The sequence below is a fragment of the Gopherus flavomarginatus genome, chromosome 3 (assembly GCF_025201925.1).
Source record: "Gopherus flavomarginatus isolate rGopFla2 chromosome 3, rGopFla2.mat.asm, whole genome shotgun sequence".
Classification (NCBI taxonomy): Eukaryota; Metazoa; Chordata; order Testudines; family Testudinidae; genus Gopherus; species Gopherus flavomarginatus.
The window spans coordinates 134222035-134242824 of NC_066619.1; the positions used below are offsets into that span (position 1 = coordinate 134222035).

General features: G+C 48.4%; 1 protein-coding gene across 1 annotated transcript in view; it reads left to right on the forward strand.

Moving 5' to 3' along the window:
* Window positions 1-9910: 9910 nt before the first annotated feature.
* The window catches only part of RAD23B (RAD23 homolog B, nucleotide excision repair protein), a 65711-nt gene continuing 54831 nt past the window's right edge, over window positions 9911-20790 (forward strand). Inside the window, exon 1 of the mRNA XM_050948290.1 lies at window positions 9911-10062. Coding sequence (XP_050804247.1) covers window positions 9997-10062 — 66 coding nt within the window. The 5' untranslated portion in view covers window positions 9911-9996. The remainder of the gene's footprint in view (window positions 10063-20790) is intronic.

The window sequence follows — 20790 nt, forward strand, 5'->3', positions numbered from 1 at the left end:
CCTGCTCAATAGCAGAGCTGGGGAAGAGTACAGAGCTAGGAAGGGAAGAGTCATGTAAGTTTGAAACAGGGGCCTGGGGTCTACACTACAAGTTAAGCAGATACAAGTTGCTTTGCATAGCCCTATCGTATGCATGTGTCTACACTCAAATTAGACTCTGGCTGATGTAAGAGGATCGTTACAGTGATGCTGTAAAACCACCTGTCTTGTTTCAGTCAGGAAAAGGGTTTACATGAGGAGGAAAGGAAGCAGGGTGGGCAGTGTCAGGAAATGGAAATAGCAGATGGAGCTTGGCAGTTCCATTGACTATGCTTTGCAGAGATCAGTTTGATTATGAGCCATAATATAAGTTTTTGCAATTGCTCTCCAGTTGCATTGGCCATAGAATGGGGTAGGAACTTTGATGACACTCTATCACTTAGAAGGCTTGATGGTCACCAAGACCTAAAAGTTAGGATGGTTTTACATAAAGTACTTGAGTAACTAGAGGAGCTATACCTATGAACAATCCCCTGACAAGTCCAGAGGAACCACACACTCCAGCTGTCAGACTACCCATATTGTAGGAGAGCAGTGTATTCTAGCAGTTGTATTGCTGCACAACAGATGGTCTGTATAGGCTACTAACAGCGTGAACAACCCCCAGGCCTTACCATATTGTTCTTCTTTATTCTACAGGCATTAAAAGCAAAATGTTGAAAAGTGTGTGCTCCTAAATATGGACACCTGGGGCCTAACTTTAAACACCCAGCTTTGAAAAGTTTGGTCTGTGGATGGAACAGTGCAATTTGGGCTGACAATTGTTTAAATTAATTTTAACTGCATTTTGATTAAATTAAAATCCTTCCTGATAATGACAATGATAGCTGTAATATGTTACTAATAAATCATATGATAATAAATTCTTCTAACTTTTCCATAATAGACCAAATAAAGGGAGTTTTTCCCAAGTTAGTCCTGCAGGATTTGTCTCACAATTTTATTAATATGACAGGCATGCTTGGAATCAATGTTCCAGATTAATCACAGCCAATAGCTGAGGTAAATTCCCTCTCAGAGTTCCTTGTAGTGTGGTCAGCAGTACATTCCTTGATGGTGATACTATCAAATCACACAAATATAAATTGATCATACGCCCTCTGTGCTTTTGATGACCATCATGGTACTCAGTATTGCCATGGAGCTGTTCAGATGTGTGGCCTCCTCTATCGCAGCTTTGCTCATCTCCAGCTTCCAGTTGCTCCTGCCATTATTTCACAGGGACAAAGGCAAGAGAGAAGCCCAGCAAAGCATAAATATTACACAGATGGGCAATCCTGATGCACTGAAAAAAAAATGAGCCACAGAGATTCAGCTGATGATCACTATCCAAACTCAAAAATTATTTTTTGCCTCCTCCCCTCATAAATCACTTACACTTAAAAGAAAGCCTCTGATTAAATGACCAAACTACTACAGTATTACCGAAACCAAAGATTTTCTGGATTTTTGTTTATTTCACTTGGAGAATTCCTTGTCATATTGAATTCAATACACTGGGCCTCTTAAAAATAACTAATCTTTATGCATACAAAAACTTACAATCAATACTCTCTGGTGGGCATGCATAATGAGAGGCTAAGCTTCCAGAACTGTCAGTCATGATCATTGCAAGCTTGGAAAATGATCTTCACTTCTAAATGTTTGGGGAATCATGTAGTGTGCAGTGTGGTGTTCAGTTACAAACTCCCAGATGCCCTTTCTTGGCAAGCCTCACCTCCAGAAGTGGCAGGGACACTGATATGACTTGAGGAGAGACTTATGACCAAATTATAAAAACAAATAGAAACTAGCCCTTTGTATATTATAACTTGAGCTACAGCCCCCATGCAAGGAGAGGGGAGTAAGCTGCATCACCTCAGTAGCAGCGCCAGGAGGAAGTGTGTCTGAAACACTCCTCAAGTCACAATTGCTCCCTTTATTCCTCCTTGCATAGACTAATTTACTTAGGCCTCAATTCAGAAAAACTCTAAAGGACATGCAACTTTCAGCATGTGCTTATGTCCCATTAAATCATGAGTGAAGTAATAGGACTAAACCTAATCAGGCGCTTAAGTGCTTTGCTGACTCGGGGCCACAATGTAGTGACCACTTTGGGAATTATATAAATATATAAACCTTTTACAGGCCCAATTTCACTGTCCTTATTCAGACAAAATTCCCACTGAGTAGGCTACACAAGGTTCCAATCATGCCCCAAACTGCAATGCACAGCAAAGCAGAGACACTTTGGATAAGCCAGAGATAGCCAGACTCATGGACAACCCATGGCCCAAGGATAACTGTTTGGTTGCATGGTGCTGACTAACCAAACAGTTAATATGATAGCCATGATAAGCTAATATGTTCTTAGATTTCAGTGCCTGCATCTACACTAGGTTCTAACTGGTTTTTAAAAACAGGTTAAAGAAAATGTTAGTTGATGTATTTTAAAACATCACTGTTTTTCCAAGTGTAGATAAATCCGCTGTCTGCTTTTGCTTTTCATCTCATCTCCCCTTCCATCTCATCAGCCAGCTCTCCACAGGCCACCAATGGTCTCTGAATCACAAGTTTGGGAATGCCTCCCATAGAATCTGGCCATAGCTGGTCACCTGAGAAATTCCCCTTCTCCCCTCCAATGTATGTGGAAATTCTTAACTGCAGTAAAGACATGATAGTTGCCTCTTTCACCAGCTGCCCCTGTCACATACCCTGGTGTAGAGAGTGTGCCAGGCGCAGCACTGGTTTAAGTTAGAGGAGCCCCTAGGCTGCTCAGATTCATGCTCAGTTCAGGACGATGGTTGGTGCAGATTGGTCCTACAGAATTAGGGACCTGGAACCAACTTCCCAAACCCTCCTGCATCACAAGGCATCTTGGTGCAGGAAAATATCCGCCACTATAAATTAAAAAGGTTTTGACTGGGAAATGTTTGTTACATCTTGAAGAATTCTGGTGGGTTTGACATAACTACTCACATGAAAGGTCCTGTGGAGTAAAGTCTTAGGTGAATAAAGTTAGACCCGTATATGTGTTAGCAGAATTGGGCCCTCAGGCACTGTAGCACTCACTAAGAATGCAGCTGTGGAAGGAAGGCTGGGTCTAATTCTGATCTCCTACTAGTTTGATTAACTATTGCAAATGTATTAACTACAGTAGAATAACTCTTGATTTGCACTTGCATGAGGTAGATCAGAATCAGGTCTGACAGTCTGTTGTAATTTGGGGTTGGAGACTTGACTGAATTTCCTCACTTTTGGGTGTGACCATGCAAATAGTTACACCCAAGGAACTTTAGTTGTGTAAATAGCACCATTGCCTTCAGTGGGATTATTCAAAGCTGATAGATTTTTCATGATCAGGAGGAAATTTTATTTTTAAATGGCAGTTTTAATGTACTTTAAAGATCAGGCCTGTCAACCTTAACAACGTTCCTTCAATAAAAAGGAAAGAATACTTTTATTGTTGAAAGATGAATAAAGTTGCGAATAGTTAAAATTAGGCTAAGTACTGACAAATATAAACCATTTACACAGAAGTGATTTGTCTTTCAAACTGGAAGTAAGTGACAAAGTCACCTATTCTGGAGCTGCGTTTGCAGCAGGTTTCACTGATTTTGCTGTAACACATTACAGAAAGGTCCATTGCAATATTGTACTTGTGGATGTAACAGCAACATAGAAACAGAGCTTATAAGCAAGTATGGCATAGATCATTTAATATTGACTCAGTGGAAAATGTCACCCCCACGGGAGGGGGGCAACCACTGGGCCAAAACCCATGGTACTAATTTGGTACAACTGATGCCCATTTAATATCAATTTTCAATTGAAAATCGCTGTTGTTCAAACATATTTAGGATCTTGCAACTAGCCCCATGTGAGTGTATCCATATGTCCAGGGAAACATTCCATGGTCATAGAGGTCCACACATACAGATCTAATTTCAGGATTGGGTCCTTACTACTATTCACTATTCCCTGCGACCCAAGAAATTTTTCATCTTTTCAATTAACAGCACTGTATGTTTTTTGTTTCAGCTTGTTTTCCTTCAGCTCTGTAATTAATAATTTCACTTTTTAATAGTAAGGAAATGAAAACAAACACCTCTGTTTGGGTGATTTGATTTTAAGCTAAGAAATGTCAGATCAGCTACGGAAGAGTCTTGGATAATGGGGAAAAGACATGGGCGAATTGATGGCAACATTAAGTTGGACTGACTGCATCACTGTGATCAAATATTTAGAAAAGAAAGCTCATGTCTTTTGAAAAATAGATAACAATCACTGTGGCCATATAGGTTTGCAATCTAGACCTGAACTTAATTGAAAGTAGTGAAATTTTAGGTTCAAGTTTACTGTCAGTGAAGCAAACAGGAATTTTGCAATTGACTTTGAATGGAAGCAGTGTTGTGCCCTTACATAGTAAAAAAAAAAAAAAAAAAAGTTACCAAAATGTAAAGTTGTGAGCCTTGTTATGATCACAAAGCAATAATTGTTCCAAATGTGGTAGAATGAAAAGAGAAGAAAATAAACAATCAGATTCCATCGCAGAAAATACTCTCTGCTGTTGAAGGACCAAATACAGTGGAAGCACCATAAAGCTACTATCTGTAGGAACTGAGCTGCAGAAAGAACATGCAGGGTGTGGTGTGGTGGGGATACCACATCTCCAACAGCCAACATCTCCAGTGACCTGCTTTGGAAATGAAGAGGATATGTATTGGCCATAGGATTGCCCATACTGCATTTCTGGCCTCCTCCAAACTCTGCAATGGAGAAGCAGATGGTAGAGTTGCCCCAGGGCCTTGTCCTATACACTAGGGGAAGATTATGCTCTTTTTCATCCCCTATTGGTTCCTCACTTAAAGCCCAAATAACAGGCTTTGAGAATTTCATCCTAAGAAATGAAATGTCTTTGGATTCAATAGAGACAAGGTGGGTGAGGCGATATCTTTTATTGGACCAACTACTGTTGGGGAGAGAGACAAACTTTGGGGCTTACACAAAGCTTCTTCGGGTCTAGGAAATTAGCTTTGGACTTGATTCTCATTTATGCTGATGCCATTTTACACCACTCTGCCAAGGTAAAAAGGTCTTAAAGTGGACACTGGTTTTATAATTAAGCCATCTTTAAAGCCCCTGTACGCTGGCAGAGAAGTGCAAAACAGCCTCAGCATAAATGAGGATCAGATCTGATATTTGGGAGGAGAAGTTTGCAATGTATAAATTGTAACCATACACAAATGATAAAAGGGATTGTTTATGTTTAAGTGATTCTACTTGATTTCAGTGGTAAAGGGTAGTGCAACTGAGGGAAATTGAACTATTCACTACAAAACGTCTACATTTGTACTGATCTATTAACTACAAAACAGCTATATTTGTAGAAAGCAGCATTTAAGGAGGTTTGATTGCTTTAAATTCAAACACTGCTAAATGAAACGCTGAAGTACAATTAAAGGTTTTAGCTGCAAGACAAGAAATTCAATACAGTAGCACGCAGTAGTAGTAAAAGAGGGCAAATGATGTTTTAACTTGTGAACAACCAACCAGTACAAGAACAACAAGGGATATTAGATGTGCTTGAACATCACTCTCTTTTTGAATGACACTGAATACAATGCAACCAAGTTATTCTCTGTTGTCAAGAATGCCATGGTGTCTAGGAAGTGGACCTCCCATGTAGATTGGTCCAGGCTGAGGTTGATGGTGGGGTGGAAGCTGTTGAAATTGCGGTGGAATTTTTCCAGAGTCTCCCTCCCATAGGTCCAGATGATGAAGATGTCATCAATGTAGTGTAGGTAGAGAAGGGGCATGAGTGGACGAGAGCTGAGGAAGCGTTGTTCCAGGTCGGCCATAAAAATATTGGCATATTGTGGGGCCATGCGGGTGCCCATAGTGGTGCCACTGATCTGGAGATACATGTTGTCATCAAATTTGAAATAGTTGTGTGTGAGGATAAAGGCACAGAGCTCAGCAGCCAGTTGTGCTGTGGCATCATCAGGGATACTGTTCCTGACAGCTTGTATTCCATCTGTGTGTGGGATGTTTGTGTAAAGAGCCTCTACATCCATGGTGGCTAGGATGGTGTTTTCTGGAAGTTCATCAATGCATTGTAGTTTCCTCAGGAAATCAGTGGTGTCATGGAGATAGCTGGGAGGGCTGGTGGCATATAAGTGATGGTGCAAATAAGTGATGGTCACATTAACACCACCCTATACCGAAAACCTACCGACCGCTATGCCTACCTTCATGCCTCCAGCTTCCATCCCGGGCACATCACACGATCCATTGTCTACAGCCAAGCACTGAGGTACAACTCTGCTCTAACCCCACAGACAGAGACCAACACCTACAAAATCTCCACCAAGCATTCTCAAAACTACAATACCCACACGAGGAAATAAGGAAACAGATCAACAGAGCCAGACGTGTACCCAGAAGCCTCCTACTGCAAGACAAACCCAAGAAAGAAACCAACAGGACTCCACTGGCCATCACATACAGTCCCCAGCTAAAACCTCTCCAACGCATCATCAGGGATCTACAACCCATCCTGGACAATGACCCCACACTTTCACAGGCCTTGGGTGGCAGGCTAGTCCTCGCCCACAGACAACCTGCCAACCTGAAACATATTCTCATCAGTAACTGCACACCGCACCATAGTAACTCTAGCTCAGGAACCAATCCATGCAACAAACCTCGATGCCAACTCTGCCCACATATCTACACCAGCGACACCATCACAGGACCTAACCAGACCACACCATCCCCGTTTCATTCACCTGCATGTCCACCAATGTAATATATGCCATTATATGCCAGCAATGCCCCTCTGCTATGTACATCGGCCAAACTGGACAGTCTCTACGTAAGAGGATAAATGGACACAAATCAGATATTAGGAATGGCAATATACAGAAACCTGTAGGAGAACACTTCAACCTCCCTGGCCACACTATAGCAGACCCTAAGGTGGCCATCCTGCAGCAAAAAAACTTCAGGACCAGACTTCAAAGAGAAACTGCTGAGCTTCAGTTCATCTGCAAATTTGACACCATCAGCTCAGGATTAAACAAAAACTGTGAATGGCTTGCCAACTACAGAACCAGTTTCTCCTCCCTTGGTTTTCACACCTCAGCTGCTAGAACAGGGCCTCATCCTCCCTGATTGAACTACCTCATTATCTCTAGCTTGCCTGCATATATATACCTGCCCCTGGAAATTTCCACTACATGCATCTGACGAAGTGGGTATTCATCCACGAAAGCTCATGCTCCAAAACATCTGTTAGTCTATAAGGTGCCACAGGATTCTTTGCTGCTTTTACAGATCCAGACTAACACGGCTATCCCTCTGATACTTCATATATGTTGACATCTAAATTACACTAACATTGATATTTAATGGGGATTTTACGTGTGTCTGTGCGTGAGATAGACAAGGTGGGTGAGGTTATAGATTTTATTGGAACAACTTCTGTTTGTGAGACAAGCTTTGAAGCTACTCAGAGCTCTTCATTAGGTCTGAGAAAGGTACTTTGGGCTTGTCTTCACCTACACGTGCCACTGCATCGCTAGTTAATCCACCTCCCCAAGAGGCAGGAGCTATGTTGATGGGAGAAGCTCTCCCATCAACATAGCATTGTTTACATGGAGAGCAGGGGGATTAGGCTGGTATAAGTAGGTTTGTCACACCCACAACATAGGTCTATAGTGCAAACCTGGCCTTAGGCTTGTCTACATTACATAGTTGTGTCGCTAAAGCCATGCTACTAAAAGTCGTGCAGTGTAGCCAATATCTGTCCACTCACTTGTTGACAAAAAACTTCTACCCCCAAAGAGCAAGCAGTGTTTGCATTGTTAGCAAGAGGCTTGTTGCTGCAAAACTTTTGTCTCTGAGGGTGAGGGGGCTAACACCTCTGAAAGAGAAGTTTTGTCTTTCAATTGAGAGAGTAGACATAGACTTAGGGTATGTCTACATAATCAATTTATTGGGGATTGATTTATCATGTCTAGTGTAGACGCAATAAAATCGATCCCCGATCGCTCTGCCGTCGACTGCGGAACTCCACCGCGGCACAGAGGAGCGGCAGCAGTTGACTCGCCACCGTCCTCAGGGCCAGGTAAATCGACCTACGATACGTCGACTTCAGCTATGCTATTCGTGTAGCTGAAATTGCGTTTCTTAGGTCAACTCCCCTCCCCAGTGTAGACCTAGCCTTAGAGTATCAAAGCTAAATAGGAGATCCAACAGATAGCACATGCACTAAGGGACCACTGAAGGTGAAGTGGCCCATTAAAGAAAAGGGTAGGGGTTAATGGGTTACAGAGAGCGAAACAGACATCTTTAAGCTCCAGTGAAGTATACTCAGACAGAGGATTTTTTATGGGGGCATCATAAAAAGAGCATGATAACACTGTTGCTAAAATATGGGGAACGGATGCCCTCTATGTGTAATGCTCATCACAAACCCCTACATGCTCACGCTCCTATGTATTATACAGCACAACTCTCTACAGTAGTAGCAGCCAGGCAGAGAACCCTAGATCCCAGCTCCTCCTTCAGTCTCAGCTGCTCTTCATTCACACCCAACCCCAGAGAGCCCCTGACCTGCGGCTTCCCTCCTCAATCCTACATTCTTCCAGCAGCCCCTTCACCCCAGCCCCCACAGTCCCAACCCAACCTTAACTCAGCCCCCTTCCCCCAACCCCAGCCCCAAACAATCCCACCCCTAACCCTGCCCCCCAGCAGCCCCTTCCCCCAACCCCAGTCCCCACAGTCCCAACCCAACCTTAACTCAGCCCCCTTCCCCCAACCCCAGCCCCCCACAGTCCCAACTCAACCTTAACTCAGCCCCCTTCCCCCAACCCCAGCCCCCCCACAGTCCCAACCCAACCTTAACTCAGCCCCCTTCCCCCAACCCCAGCCCCCACAGTCCCAACCCAACCTTAACTCAGCCCCCTTCCCCCAACCCCAGCCCCAAACAATCCCACCCCTAACCCTGCCCCCCAGCAGCCCCTTCCCCCAACCCCAGTCCCCACAGTCCCAACCCAACCTTAACTCAGCCCCCTTCCCCCAACCCCAGCCCCCCACAGTCCCAACTCAACCTTAACTCAGCCCCCTTCCCCCAACCCCAGCCCCCCCACAGTCCCAACCCAACCTTAACTCAGCCCCCTTCCCCCAACCCCAGCCCCCATAGTCCCAACCCAACCTTAACTCAGCCCCCTTTCCCCAACCCCAGCCCCAAACAGTCCCACCCCTAACCCTGCCCCCCAGCAGCCCCTTCTCCCAACCCCAGTCCCCACAGTCCCAACCCAACCTTAACTCAGCCCCCTTCCCCCCACCCCAGCCCCCACAGTCCCAACCCAACCTTAACTCAGCCCCCTTCCCCCCACCCCAGCCCCCACAGTCCCAACCCAACCTTAACTCAGCCCCCTTCCCCCAACCGCAGCCCCCCACAGTCCCAACCCAACCTTAACTCAGCCCCCTTCCCCCAACCGCAGCCCCCCACAGTCCCAACCCAACCTTAACTCAGCCCCCTTCCCCCAACCCCCCACAGTCCCACCCCACCCCCGCCCCCCAGCAGCCCCTCCCCCCGGGTAGACCCTGCCCTCTCCAAGGCAATTTAACCCCGACCCCTCTTTCAATCCCCTTCGTACCCAGCACCTTCTCCCCCACCAACCGCAGGGCTCTCCGCACATGCGCAGAGGCCACCCCCCGCCTTTCTCCTCCCACGCCTGCGCACGGAGCGTCCCTGCCCTCTCCCCTCCCCCTATCTTGTGCAGGGGGCTGCGGACGCGAGTCATGATGGCGGCGGCCAGGCTGTGAGCCGCGAGAGCCTTTCCCGCCCCCGCCCGCCCGACTCCCCCTCCCCCCACGCGCGCCGAGCGGAGTGAGCGGCCCGGGGGCCGAGGCGGCGGGAGCGGCTCCGGGAGGCGCAGGCCGCGAGCGCGGGGCGGCGCCCTCGCCATGCAGATCACCCTGAAAACCCTGCAGCAGCAGACCTTCAAGATCGACATCGACCCCGAGGAGACGGTGCGCGGCGGGCCGGGGGGAGGCGGCGGCGCTCGCGGTGTCCGGGCGCCAGGCCCCTCGCGGCGGGAGGGGGGGCAGGAGAGTAGGCCCCTCGCGGCGGGAGGGGGTGGGGACAGGAGAGTAGGCCCCTCGCGGGGGGAGGGAGTGGAGGTGGAACAGGAGAGTAGGCCCCTCGTGGCGGGAGGGGGGAGGAGGGGGGCCAGGAGAGTAGGCCCCTCGCGGCGGGAGGGGGGACAGGAGAGTAGGCTCCTCGCGGCGGGGGGGGGGGGACAGGAGAGTAGGCCCCTCGCGGCGGGAGGGGGGGGGGCCAGGAGAGTAGGCCCCTCGCGGCGGGAGGGGGGGGGGCCAGGAGAGTAGGCCCCTCGCGGCGGGAGGGGGGGGGGCCAGGAGAGTAGGCCCCTCGCGGGGGGAGGGGGGGGGGGGGGCCAGGAGAGTAGGCCCCTCGCGGCGGGAGGGGGGGGGCCAGGAGAGTAGGCCCCTCGCGGCGGGAGGGGGGGGGCCAGGAGAGTAGGCCCCTCGCGGGGGGAGGGGGAGGGGGGGGCCAGGAGAGTAGGCCCCTCGCGGCGGGAGGGGGGGGGCCAGGAGAGTAGGCCCCTCGCGGCGGGAGGGGGGGGGCCAGGAGAGTAGGCCCCTCGCGGCGGGAGGGGGGGCAGGAGAGTAGGCCCCTCGCGGCGGGAGGGGGGGCAGGAGAGTAGGCCCCTCGCGGCGGGAGGGGGGACAGGAGAGTAGGCCCCTCGCGGCGGGAGGGGAGGGCAGGAGAGTAGGCCCCTCGCGGCGGGGGGAGGGGGGCCAGGAGAGTAGGCCCCTCGCGGGGGGAGGGGGTGGAGGGGGGACAGGAGAGTAGGCCCCTCGCGGCGGGAGGGGGGGGGGGCCAGGAGAGTAGGCCCCTCGCGGCGGGAGGGGGGGGGGACAGGAGAGTAGGCCCCTCGCGGCGGGAGGGGGTGGGGACAGGAGAGTAGGCCCCTCGCGGCGGGAGGGGGGGGGGACAGGAGAGTAGGCCCCTCGCGGCGGGAGGGGGTGGGGACAGGAGAGTAGGCCCCTCGCGGCGGGAGGGGGGGGGGACAGGAGAGTAGGCCCCTCGCGGCGGGAGGGGGTGGAGGGGGGACAGGAGAGTAGGCCCCTCGCGGCGGGAGGGGGTGGAGGGGGGACAGGAGAGTAGGCCCCTCGCGGCGGGAGGGGGTGGAGGGGGGACAGGAGAGTAGGCCCCTCGCGGCGGGAGGGGGTGGAGGGGGGACAGGAGAGTAGGCCCCTCGCGGCGGGAGGGGGAGGGGGGACAGGAGAGTAGGCCCCTCGCGGCGGGAGGGGGAGGGGGAGCCAGGAGAGTAGGCCCCTCGCGGGGGGAGGGGGAGGGGGGGGACAGGAGAGTAGGCCCCTCGTGGCGGGAGGGGAGGGCAGGAGAGTAGGCCCCTCGCGGGGGGAGGGGGGAGGAGGGGGGACAGGAGAGTAGGCCCCTCGCGGGGGGAGGGGGGAGGAGGGGGGACAGGAGAGTAGGCCCCTCGCGGGGGGAGGGGGGACAGGAGAGTAGGCCCCTCGCGGCGGGAGGGGAGGGCAGGAGAGTAGGCCCCTCGCGGCGGGAGGGGAGGGCAGGAGAGTAGGCCCCTCGCGGCGGGAGGAGGGGGGCCAGGAGAGTAGGCCCCTCGCGGGGGGAGGGAGGCCAGGAGAGTAGGCCCCTCGCGGGGGGAGGGAGTGGAGGTGGAACAGGAGAGTAGGCCCCTCGTGGCGGGAGGGGGGAGGAGGGGGGACAGGAGAGTACGCCCCTCGCGGCGGGAGGGGGGAGGAGGGGGGACAGGAGAGTACGCCCCTCGCGGCGGGAGGGGGGGCAGGTGAGTAGGCCCCTGGCGGCGGGAGGGGGGGGAGGTCAGGAGAGGGCAGGAGAGTAGGCCCTTTGCGGGGGGAGGGGGGGAAGGGCAGGAGAGTAGGCACTTTGGGGAAGAGGTGGGAGACTGTGGGGAATGGGGGGTGTGGGTGTTGGGGGAGTGGCATGGGGGTTGAGGGGTGGGGAGGCCAGGGATGATGGCTAACAGCTGCCCCACTTTGTGAGTAGGGGTGACCCTTTTTTTGCAGTCTGGGTGGCGTTAGGGTGCCTGTGTGGGGTGACTGGTGCATCTCTCCTGGGTGAGGCCTGAGGTTGGTTTGCCCGCCCTGGGGGGGCGGGTTGTAGTGGTTGCACTTCTCTTCTGGGAAGTATGGGGGTGTGTGTGGGGGTACTGGGTGTGAATTGAGAGACCCTGCTTCCTGTAGCAGAAGCTTGTGGGGAGATTAGCATTTCAGTTGCAGTGACTGCTCTGTAGTGGGGGTGCATGCATGGGGTGACTCTGTTGACAGTCCCAGTGGGTGCTGGGGTATGGGTATTACTGCAAAGTCCAGTGAGCCTGATGTAGGCCCATTGATAATAAGGGGGACGGGGAGGTTGTGTGTAACTAAAATGAGGGTTAGGTTCTTAAACTCTCTCCAACCTTGGAAGTGCACTACAGTGCCCTTTAAACTCAGAAAGTGCGGATGTAACCTCTTACAGCTAGTTTCCCCATGTTACACCCATACCTGCTGCCATCTTCTAACACTCCACTGGGATTTCAGTGCATCTTCCCCAGGCCTTGCCCATTAGGGTTGGGCAATGAAACCATGGAAAGACCTCTGTATTTCCCTAGGTCTGATTGTTTAAACATCCCTCCTTCCCCACGAAAAAGAAAAGATTATTGAATGTTGTGAAGGGTAGCTGCAGCTTGCTCACAGGGGTGCTTGGATCTAGACAAGTTGGCTGAGAGAGATTATGAATGTCTAATTGAAATGTACACAGTGGAGTCCTTCACAGGTTTAAAACAGTAACCTTTATAATTAATACCTACCCAGGGAGCCGCTTTCTCTCTTTTTATTTCCCTTCTCATCATACTGAGTGAAATGGAGCAGTTCTGAGGTCCTAGGAAACCTCAGCAAAAGGAGAGGATTAGAGGGGGAGGTTTGCTAGCCACACAAACTGTGCATGTGAGTCTGCAAAAAGTATTGGCTAGGTCAGGGTGAAGAACCTTTTTTTCTATTGGGGCACTGACCCACATAAAAAAATCAGTTGCGGGTCACACATAACCCTGCAGGGGGGCACATCGGCACAAGGCTTCCCCTAGGCTCGAGATTAGGGCCAGATATGAGGGTTTAATGGTGCAGGACAGGGCTCCAGGCTCGGGCAGGGGTTTGGGTGTGGGAGGGAGTGAGGGCTTGAACTGGTGGGTGCAGGCTCTGGGGGTGGGGCTCGGGATGAGGGGTTTGGGGTGTAGGAGGGGACTCTGGGCTGGGGCCAAGGGGTTGGAGTGCGGGAGCAGGCTCAGGGCTGGGGCAATCAATGGGTTGGGGTGCAAGAGAAGGTTCAGAGTGTAGGCTCCAGGAAGGCATTAGGCTGTGGGAGGTGGTTCAAACCTAGGGCAGGGAGTTCAGGGTGTGCGCTCCAGCCAGGTGGCGCTTACTTCAGGTGGCTCCCAGTTGATGGCATAGCAAGGCTAAAGTAGGTGCCGTGCCGCTCCCAGAAGCGGCCAACATGTCCGACCGTTGGAGAGAGGCGCAGCCAGGTGGCTGTGTGCGCTGCCCACAGGCTTCGCCCCCGCAGCTCCCATTGGCCATCATTCCTGACCAATGGTAGCTCTGGAGCTGGCGCTGGGTGCAGGGACAGCATGTGGTGCTTAGATTATTAGGGTTGGAAGGGACCTCAGAAGATCATCTAGTCCCTGCTCAAAGCAGGACCAATGCCCAAATGGCCTCCTCAGGGATTGAACTCACAACCCTGGGTTTAGCAAGCCAATGCTCAAACCACTGAGCTATCGCTCCCCCCATCCCTGATAGCCCCTAGGAGCATGGGCAGCGAGGATATGCTGGTAGCTTCTGGGAGCTGTTCAGAGCTGACTGGACTTCTGATGGCCTGGCAACCCCAGCTTCCGCCCCACAGTGGGGTGAGCTGGCACTCGCGGCTCCAGCCCCATGGGATGCGGGGGGGGGGGGGAGGGCGAGGCTCAGGGCTTCTGGACTGTTGTGCAGAAAGTTGCCGCGGGCCAGTTAAAATGAAGCAGTGGACTGGATCCAGCCCGCATGCTGTAGGTTCCCCACCCCTGGGCTAAGTGTTGGAGGATGGGGAAGTAGAATGGTTTCTCCAGTTAACAAACACTGGAAGGCTACATAAGTGTAACTGAGCAAAGAACTTGCTCCAGTAGATATGGGGCTTTGAATACACACAGTGATACAGTAGACTTATGGCTAAAAATATGACAAAATTTTTTGGGTATCTTATGTCAAATTATGTATAGTGAAACTGTGATCTTGGTAACTCTGCAGCAATAGGGTTGGAGTATTTAAAACTAGCGCATTCAGTAGAAACTTGTTGGAACAAGTATGCCAAATATTAGAACAGTTGATGGTACACTTGTAATGCCAACTTTATAAAAAAAACATGCTCATGAGGCCTGTGTTTAAAAACCAAAATCAGTTGAAATCACCAAATCCTTTAAAACAGCCTTGTTAATAATTTTGGTTTCAAAGCTGTTTTTTTGGTTGGATGTTCCTTTTCAGTCTAATTTTGAAAATGGCCCTTTATAGCACTAAGTATTCTAGTGCCCAAACCAAGTGTTAGACTTGTGTTGAATCAAAGTGTGTTAACTCCTGGGAGCTTTTGAAACATTACATTTAGTCAATTCACTGTTTCCATGTGCTCAGTGCTAAAGGTAGGTTTGATTACTTGGAGCACTGCCCTGTACTGTGACATGGCCAAAATTATCTAGTTAAGATAGGCTCAGGAAACTTCTGTTTTAAACCTCCTACTAATCTAGCAATTTATGGCCACTTCTTTAACTTTCTTTATATAAGTAAAGCTTAAAAAACCAACCAAACAAACTGATGTTGAGTGTAAAGTAAGAAACACTACAGATTGTCATTAGAAGTATTCAACCATTTAAGTATACTTTCCACTGAGAACATGAACAACCCGCTTAATTTACATTTGATACTAAAATAACCCCAAATTCAGTAACAATTTCAGCATTTTGCATAAAATACTGACAATATCTCCCTTATAAAAGAACAGGCTTCCATAACCAAGGCCTTGGCTACACTGGCGCTTTACAGCGCTGCAACTTTCTCACTCAGGGGTGTGAAAAAAACACCCCCCTGAGCGCTGCAAGATACAGTGCTGTAAAGAGCCAGTGTAAACAGTGCCGCAGCGCTGGGAGCGCGGCTCCCAGTGCTGCAAGCTAATCCCCATGAGAAGGTGGAGTATGTGCAGCGCTGGGAGAGCTTTCTCCCAGTGCTGGTGCTGTGACCACACTCGCACTTCAAAGTGCTGCCGCGGCAGCGCTTTGAAGTTTTGAGTGTAGCCAAGCCCCAAGTGATTGAGTGTTGTTGCTATGGTCTTGAGTTAGATGTCGGAGTGTGTGTGTTTGTTTATTTATATTTATATTATTTATTTATTTTAAAGTATTAGCATGGTCTGAACTTGTACTTTCTAATTACTAGACTTTCTAATTACTAGACTAGGACCTGTCTTTGTCTGTGGAGGTACACTTCTGAATTTATCAGGTAGAAACTATAGAAAATCTCATCTGACATAATACTTGGTTTAGGAAAATTTTGGCTAAAGGCCTCATGGTTGGAGAAGTTCTGTGGGGTCTGCGTTGAGGGGAAATACTTGCCACACTTCGTTCTGGCCTCTGAATTTTGGGCAGTCAACTTCTGGAACAAATGTGTAAAGATCATATTTATACTCCTCATTCTCTATGGAAGATTGTTTTGCCAGTTGGAGTGTTCTAAGTTTTGCTGGCTGAATACTTGTAATGCATTCTGGCTGGTTCAGGTTGAACAAAAGCACCTGTTTATATAGTAGTTGGTGCTCCTATTTACTGACAACCTTTGATAGAAATGGTGAATGCACTAGAGGACCACAGGCTGAAATAATTCCCACTACCTGAGACTTTTGCAGTACTGTCTAGCAAAGGAGCTCTTGCCTGTGGCTGAAAGACAGTCATGACAATCCAGAGTTGTAGACTTTGAAAGGTGTTATGTTGTTGGGAATGCCTAGACCAAGGTGCAGTTGATGTCACCCAGGAATAGCATGCTTCTAAATATACAGCAGTGTTGGGAAGCTTAAGATCATTTTACCCTAATATGTTGAATGCTGGTCTCAATAATTGAGCCTAGTTAAATTAATTTTAACTCATATTTTACTAGGCTATTGAACTAAATCTCTTGTTCCAAGCTTAGAGAAATGCCAAATATGTCACTATTTTTCCAACAGTGTCTAGTTAACATTGTCTGCATTCTCCTGTGCTAGCATTCTTCAAGGAATGCCTGTTTGTTTTAAGAAACGTCTTTTTAAAAAAAAATTGTGAAAGCTATTTTAAAAACAACTTTTGGACACCTTTGGTGTTCATGTTAATTTTAACAGTAGAATATAAACATAACTGCTGTATATACTCGATCATAAGCCGATTCTTTTATAAGCTGACCCCCCCCCCCCATGGATAAGTAAAAATAGAAAATTTTTATGACCCGTTCATAAGCCGACCCTGTAATTCAGGGTTCAGCAAACTTTGGCTCCTGGGCCATCAGGATAAACCGCTGGCGGGCTGAGATGGTTTGTTTACTTCCATCGTCTGCAGTCACAGAGATAAACCTAAGTAAACAGTGTCCCAGCATACCAGCTGCTCACCCTGATGGGCTGGGACAGCAACTGGTGGGGGAATTTTTTGGGGGGGAGAAGCTGGGGATCAGGGGAGTAACCCCTTTGACCATCCCCCACATGACCCCATCCCTACCTTGGGACCCCCACACTTTCCCCATCCGATCCCACCTTATTTGGAGAGGGCCAGGGGAGGATGTCTCTGGCCTGGCTGGAGCTGCTCCCACAGTCTGGGCAGCGCGGCTGCAGCCTGCTCCGGCAGGCCAGACCAAGTGCTGCGGCCGCGGTATGTTCCAGCGGGCTGGATCGGGAGGCACAGCTGCAGCGTGCTCCAGCGGGCCGGGCAGTGCGGCCACAGCCTGCTCTGGGGAGCGGGGCTGAGTGACATGGTTGCAGCCTGTCAGCCCGGGAGCTGCAGCTGTTTTGGAGGCTGTGGGGAGAGCAGCGTGGCCAGAAGCAGAGAGACTGGCTCCGCCTCTTCCCTTCTGACTCTGTTGGCTCTGCTGCCTTTCCTTGCTCCCTCTGTTGGGGGGAGGGGCTGTCTTCCACCTCTTCCTCTGTATGCCCGTTCATAAACCGACCCCCTTCTCTGGTGCTTCCCCTTTTTACTAAAAATATTTGGATTGTGAACGAATATAGACGATAGTATGTACACCTCAAAAAGCCCTGTTCGTAACAGATATCTGTGGTGATGTTGAAAGCTGTATTTTAGATAGCACATAGCTTCAGCCTCTCAAATTTTAGCATTATGGAATCTGCCTGGCGGGTAGGTTCTAACAAAGAAGGAATCCTGGACACGAAGCAGGTTCCATTGAAGCTGCAATGGGAGGAGGAAGGCAAAAACGATACAGTGGGGATGGTGGTGTTTCATATAGGGCTTCACTGAGTCATCATCTGTAGTGCTCCATCAAGGGTGATATACAGCTCTTGGAGGATGATAGGAAGAAATGACTACTCTAGCAGGGAAGGTAAGGGAGATTTTGAGGAATGGAGAGTAAGGCAGCAGGCTTACAGTGAAGGATGGGGTAAAAACCTGTCAGTCAGAGGAGCCCAGAGCCTAGGTAAAATCTGACAAATCTGAAATGCTTTTCTGGTGATGTAATCGCAAACATATATATGGGTGGAATCCCAAAATGTAACTGTGGTTCTTTTCTGATGTCTTACTTATAATGGTAATGTTAAATTTGTGAATCAGATAATGTTACTAAACCAAATAATCTTTTAAGTGGTTGAAACTTATAAGTGGATTTATATGCAGGTTTGAGACTGAAAGACATATTGGTCCCTTCAGTTTCTAATCTCTTCAGTACTTCAGAAGTTTTGCTAAAGACTGTTTAAAAGCAGTTAATGAAGTGGGAAGGCCACAGCGCTTAAAAGCACAATTCTACCCTAACTGAAGTCAGTGACAGTTTTGTCATTGAAATCAACAGGAGTGGCATCAAGCCCTAAATGCTTGATTTTTGTGGCAGATAGAACTTGGCATTTGCTCAGTATTCAAGAATAAAGTGAGTGATAAATGTAATTTTTCCAAAAATAATCTGCTTGAATTGTCTTAATTTTAGACTTGCCCTTAGTTTTAACAGATCACCTTGTGAGTGGATCTACACTAGAAGCACTACAGTGGCACAGATCACCACTGTGTAGACACTTAGTGACAGAAAGTGTTAGGTTTAGGCCAAGCCTAAGGTTTGGAAGTATCCCTATTCATCTACCTTAACTTGTCACTTTCTCTGTCTTAAACATTGTCACCAGCTGCCAGTGCCATAGTATGCTTTACGCTTGCCATTGTGGAAGGGCACACATCTTGACTCACAGCCAAGTTGTGGTGTTATGACAAAAGTAAATACTGCAGTTGTGCTACTTTCATTTCTTATGGTGTGGTAGAAAAGTCAGGCATTTTCTTTCCATTTCATTAAATCTTCAAAGGGAAAAGTTGGCAATTTTAAACCAAAATGGAATATAATGTGGCATACTGAAACTGAAGCTGTGCTGCTGAATAGAGCCTCTTACGTGACCGACCAAATGTAATGCCAATTTTAAAAAAAGATTTCAGAGGCTATCTTGGCCATTACAGGCTAAGAAGCCTAACTTCATTACCAGGTAAATTGGTTGAAACTGTAGTAGAGAACAAAATTATGAGGCACATAGATGGACACAATGCATTGGGGAAAAGTCAGCATGGCTTTTGCAAAGGGAAATCATGCCTCACCAATCTATTCGAATTCTTTGAGGGTATCAACAAGCTTGTGGATATAGTGTACCTGGACTTTCAGAAAGCCTTTGACAGGGTTCCACACCAAAAACTTAAGCAAAGTAAGCAGTCATAGATCAGTAACTGATTAAAAAGATGGTAATCAAAGAGTAGGACTAAATGGTCAGTTTAAACAATGGAGAGAGTTAAATAGCGGGGTCCTCCAAAGAGCTGGAAAGGGACCTGTACTATTCAACAATAATCTTGAAAAGTGGGTTAACAGGTGGCACATTTTCAGTTGATACAAAATTACTGAAGATAGATTCAAAGTTGACTGCAAAGAGATCTCGCTAAACTGGATGACTGGACGACAAAATGGCAGATAAAAGTCAGTGTTGATATATGTAAAGTAATGCATATTGGAAAACATTCCAACTCTACATACAAAATGGTAATATCTAAATTAGCTGTTACCACTCAAAGAGATCTTGGAGTCATCGTGGATAGTTCTCTGAAAACATCTGCTCAATGTGTAATACTAGTCAAAAAAGATAAGGTTAGAAACCATTAGAAAAGGGATAGATAACACTGCTCTGCAGCCAAAATGCTTCTGAAATAAATGTAGTCCAACTTTACTAATTCTGGGTCACTGAGAACGGAAATGATGCTTAAAATTGTTGATTGGCTCTAGTTTTCAGGATATGCTATTGGGTCAGTATATACGACCCTTGACTTGGGAATGGCGGAGGATAAGTGAGTTATAAAGGGAAGGGATCTCAATTTAAACCAGAAATGACTAAAATAAATCTTTGACTGGATCTATGAATAAATCTATGACTGGGTTTGGACAGTACTTGCTTTTTAGGCAAAACAATGAATGATGCAATCTGAAGCTGGTATTGCGTCATACATGATATGAATTGCATCATGTTATTCCTAGAAGTCATGGATGAGGCAATCGTAATGAAGCTTGCATCAGTCTGCTGAACAAATTGCCCTAGATCAGCTCTAGAAATCATACCGTGTCGTGCTCTCATTTGTCAGTGTTTGATTTTGCAAAGGGACACATTTCTGTTTAGCCAAAGTGAGCAGAGATGCCTCGTACTTGTGTGAACAGTGCAGATAACTTCTGCTATGTTTGTGGTGAAGTGACTTTTGCATCACAAAAGCGCAGTATAAGCACCATGGTTAAGAAAGCCTATCACCTTTCTTTTGGCTGCAAAATTGGAGATCAGGACAAGAGGTGGGCCGCACACATATGCTGCAACACTTGTGCAACAAATCTTCGCCAGTGGTTGAACAGGAAAAGGAAATCTATGTCTTTTGCAGTGCCAATGACTTGGAGAGAGCCAACAAATCATACCAGCAATTGTTACTTCTGCATGGTGCCTCCAGTTGGGAAAGGTGTGTCAAAGAAGAAAAAGTGGACTGTGCATTATCCAAACATTCCATCAGCTATACGCCCAGTACCCCATGGAGAAGGACTGCCGGTTCCTGATGCACCAGAATCATTCTCACTTGAGTCAGACGAGGAAGAGGATGAAACTTCTGGTCTTGAACCATCAGTGTCACAGGACCCACATTTTCTCCCATCCTCCTCCTCTGAACCACACCACATAACACAAGGTGAACTGAATGACCTTGTCAGGGATTTGGAACTACCCAAGAGTAAGTCAGAGCTGTTGGACTCCAGACTAGAGCAGTGGAATCTCCTGGCAGGCTATCAGGGCAAATGGAGCCCATCAGTGGTTGCAGACTATTGCTGAACAGTGACAAGAGATGCTCCATTTAATGAATACAAGAGACAAGCCAAGAAGTGCCGAGTAGACACTGAATAGGACTAAACTATGTACGTAATAGTTTTTTGCCTTTTGTTTCATAATAAATT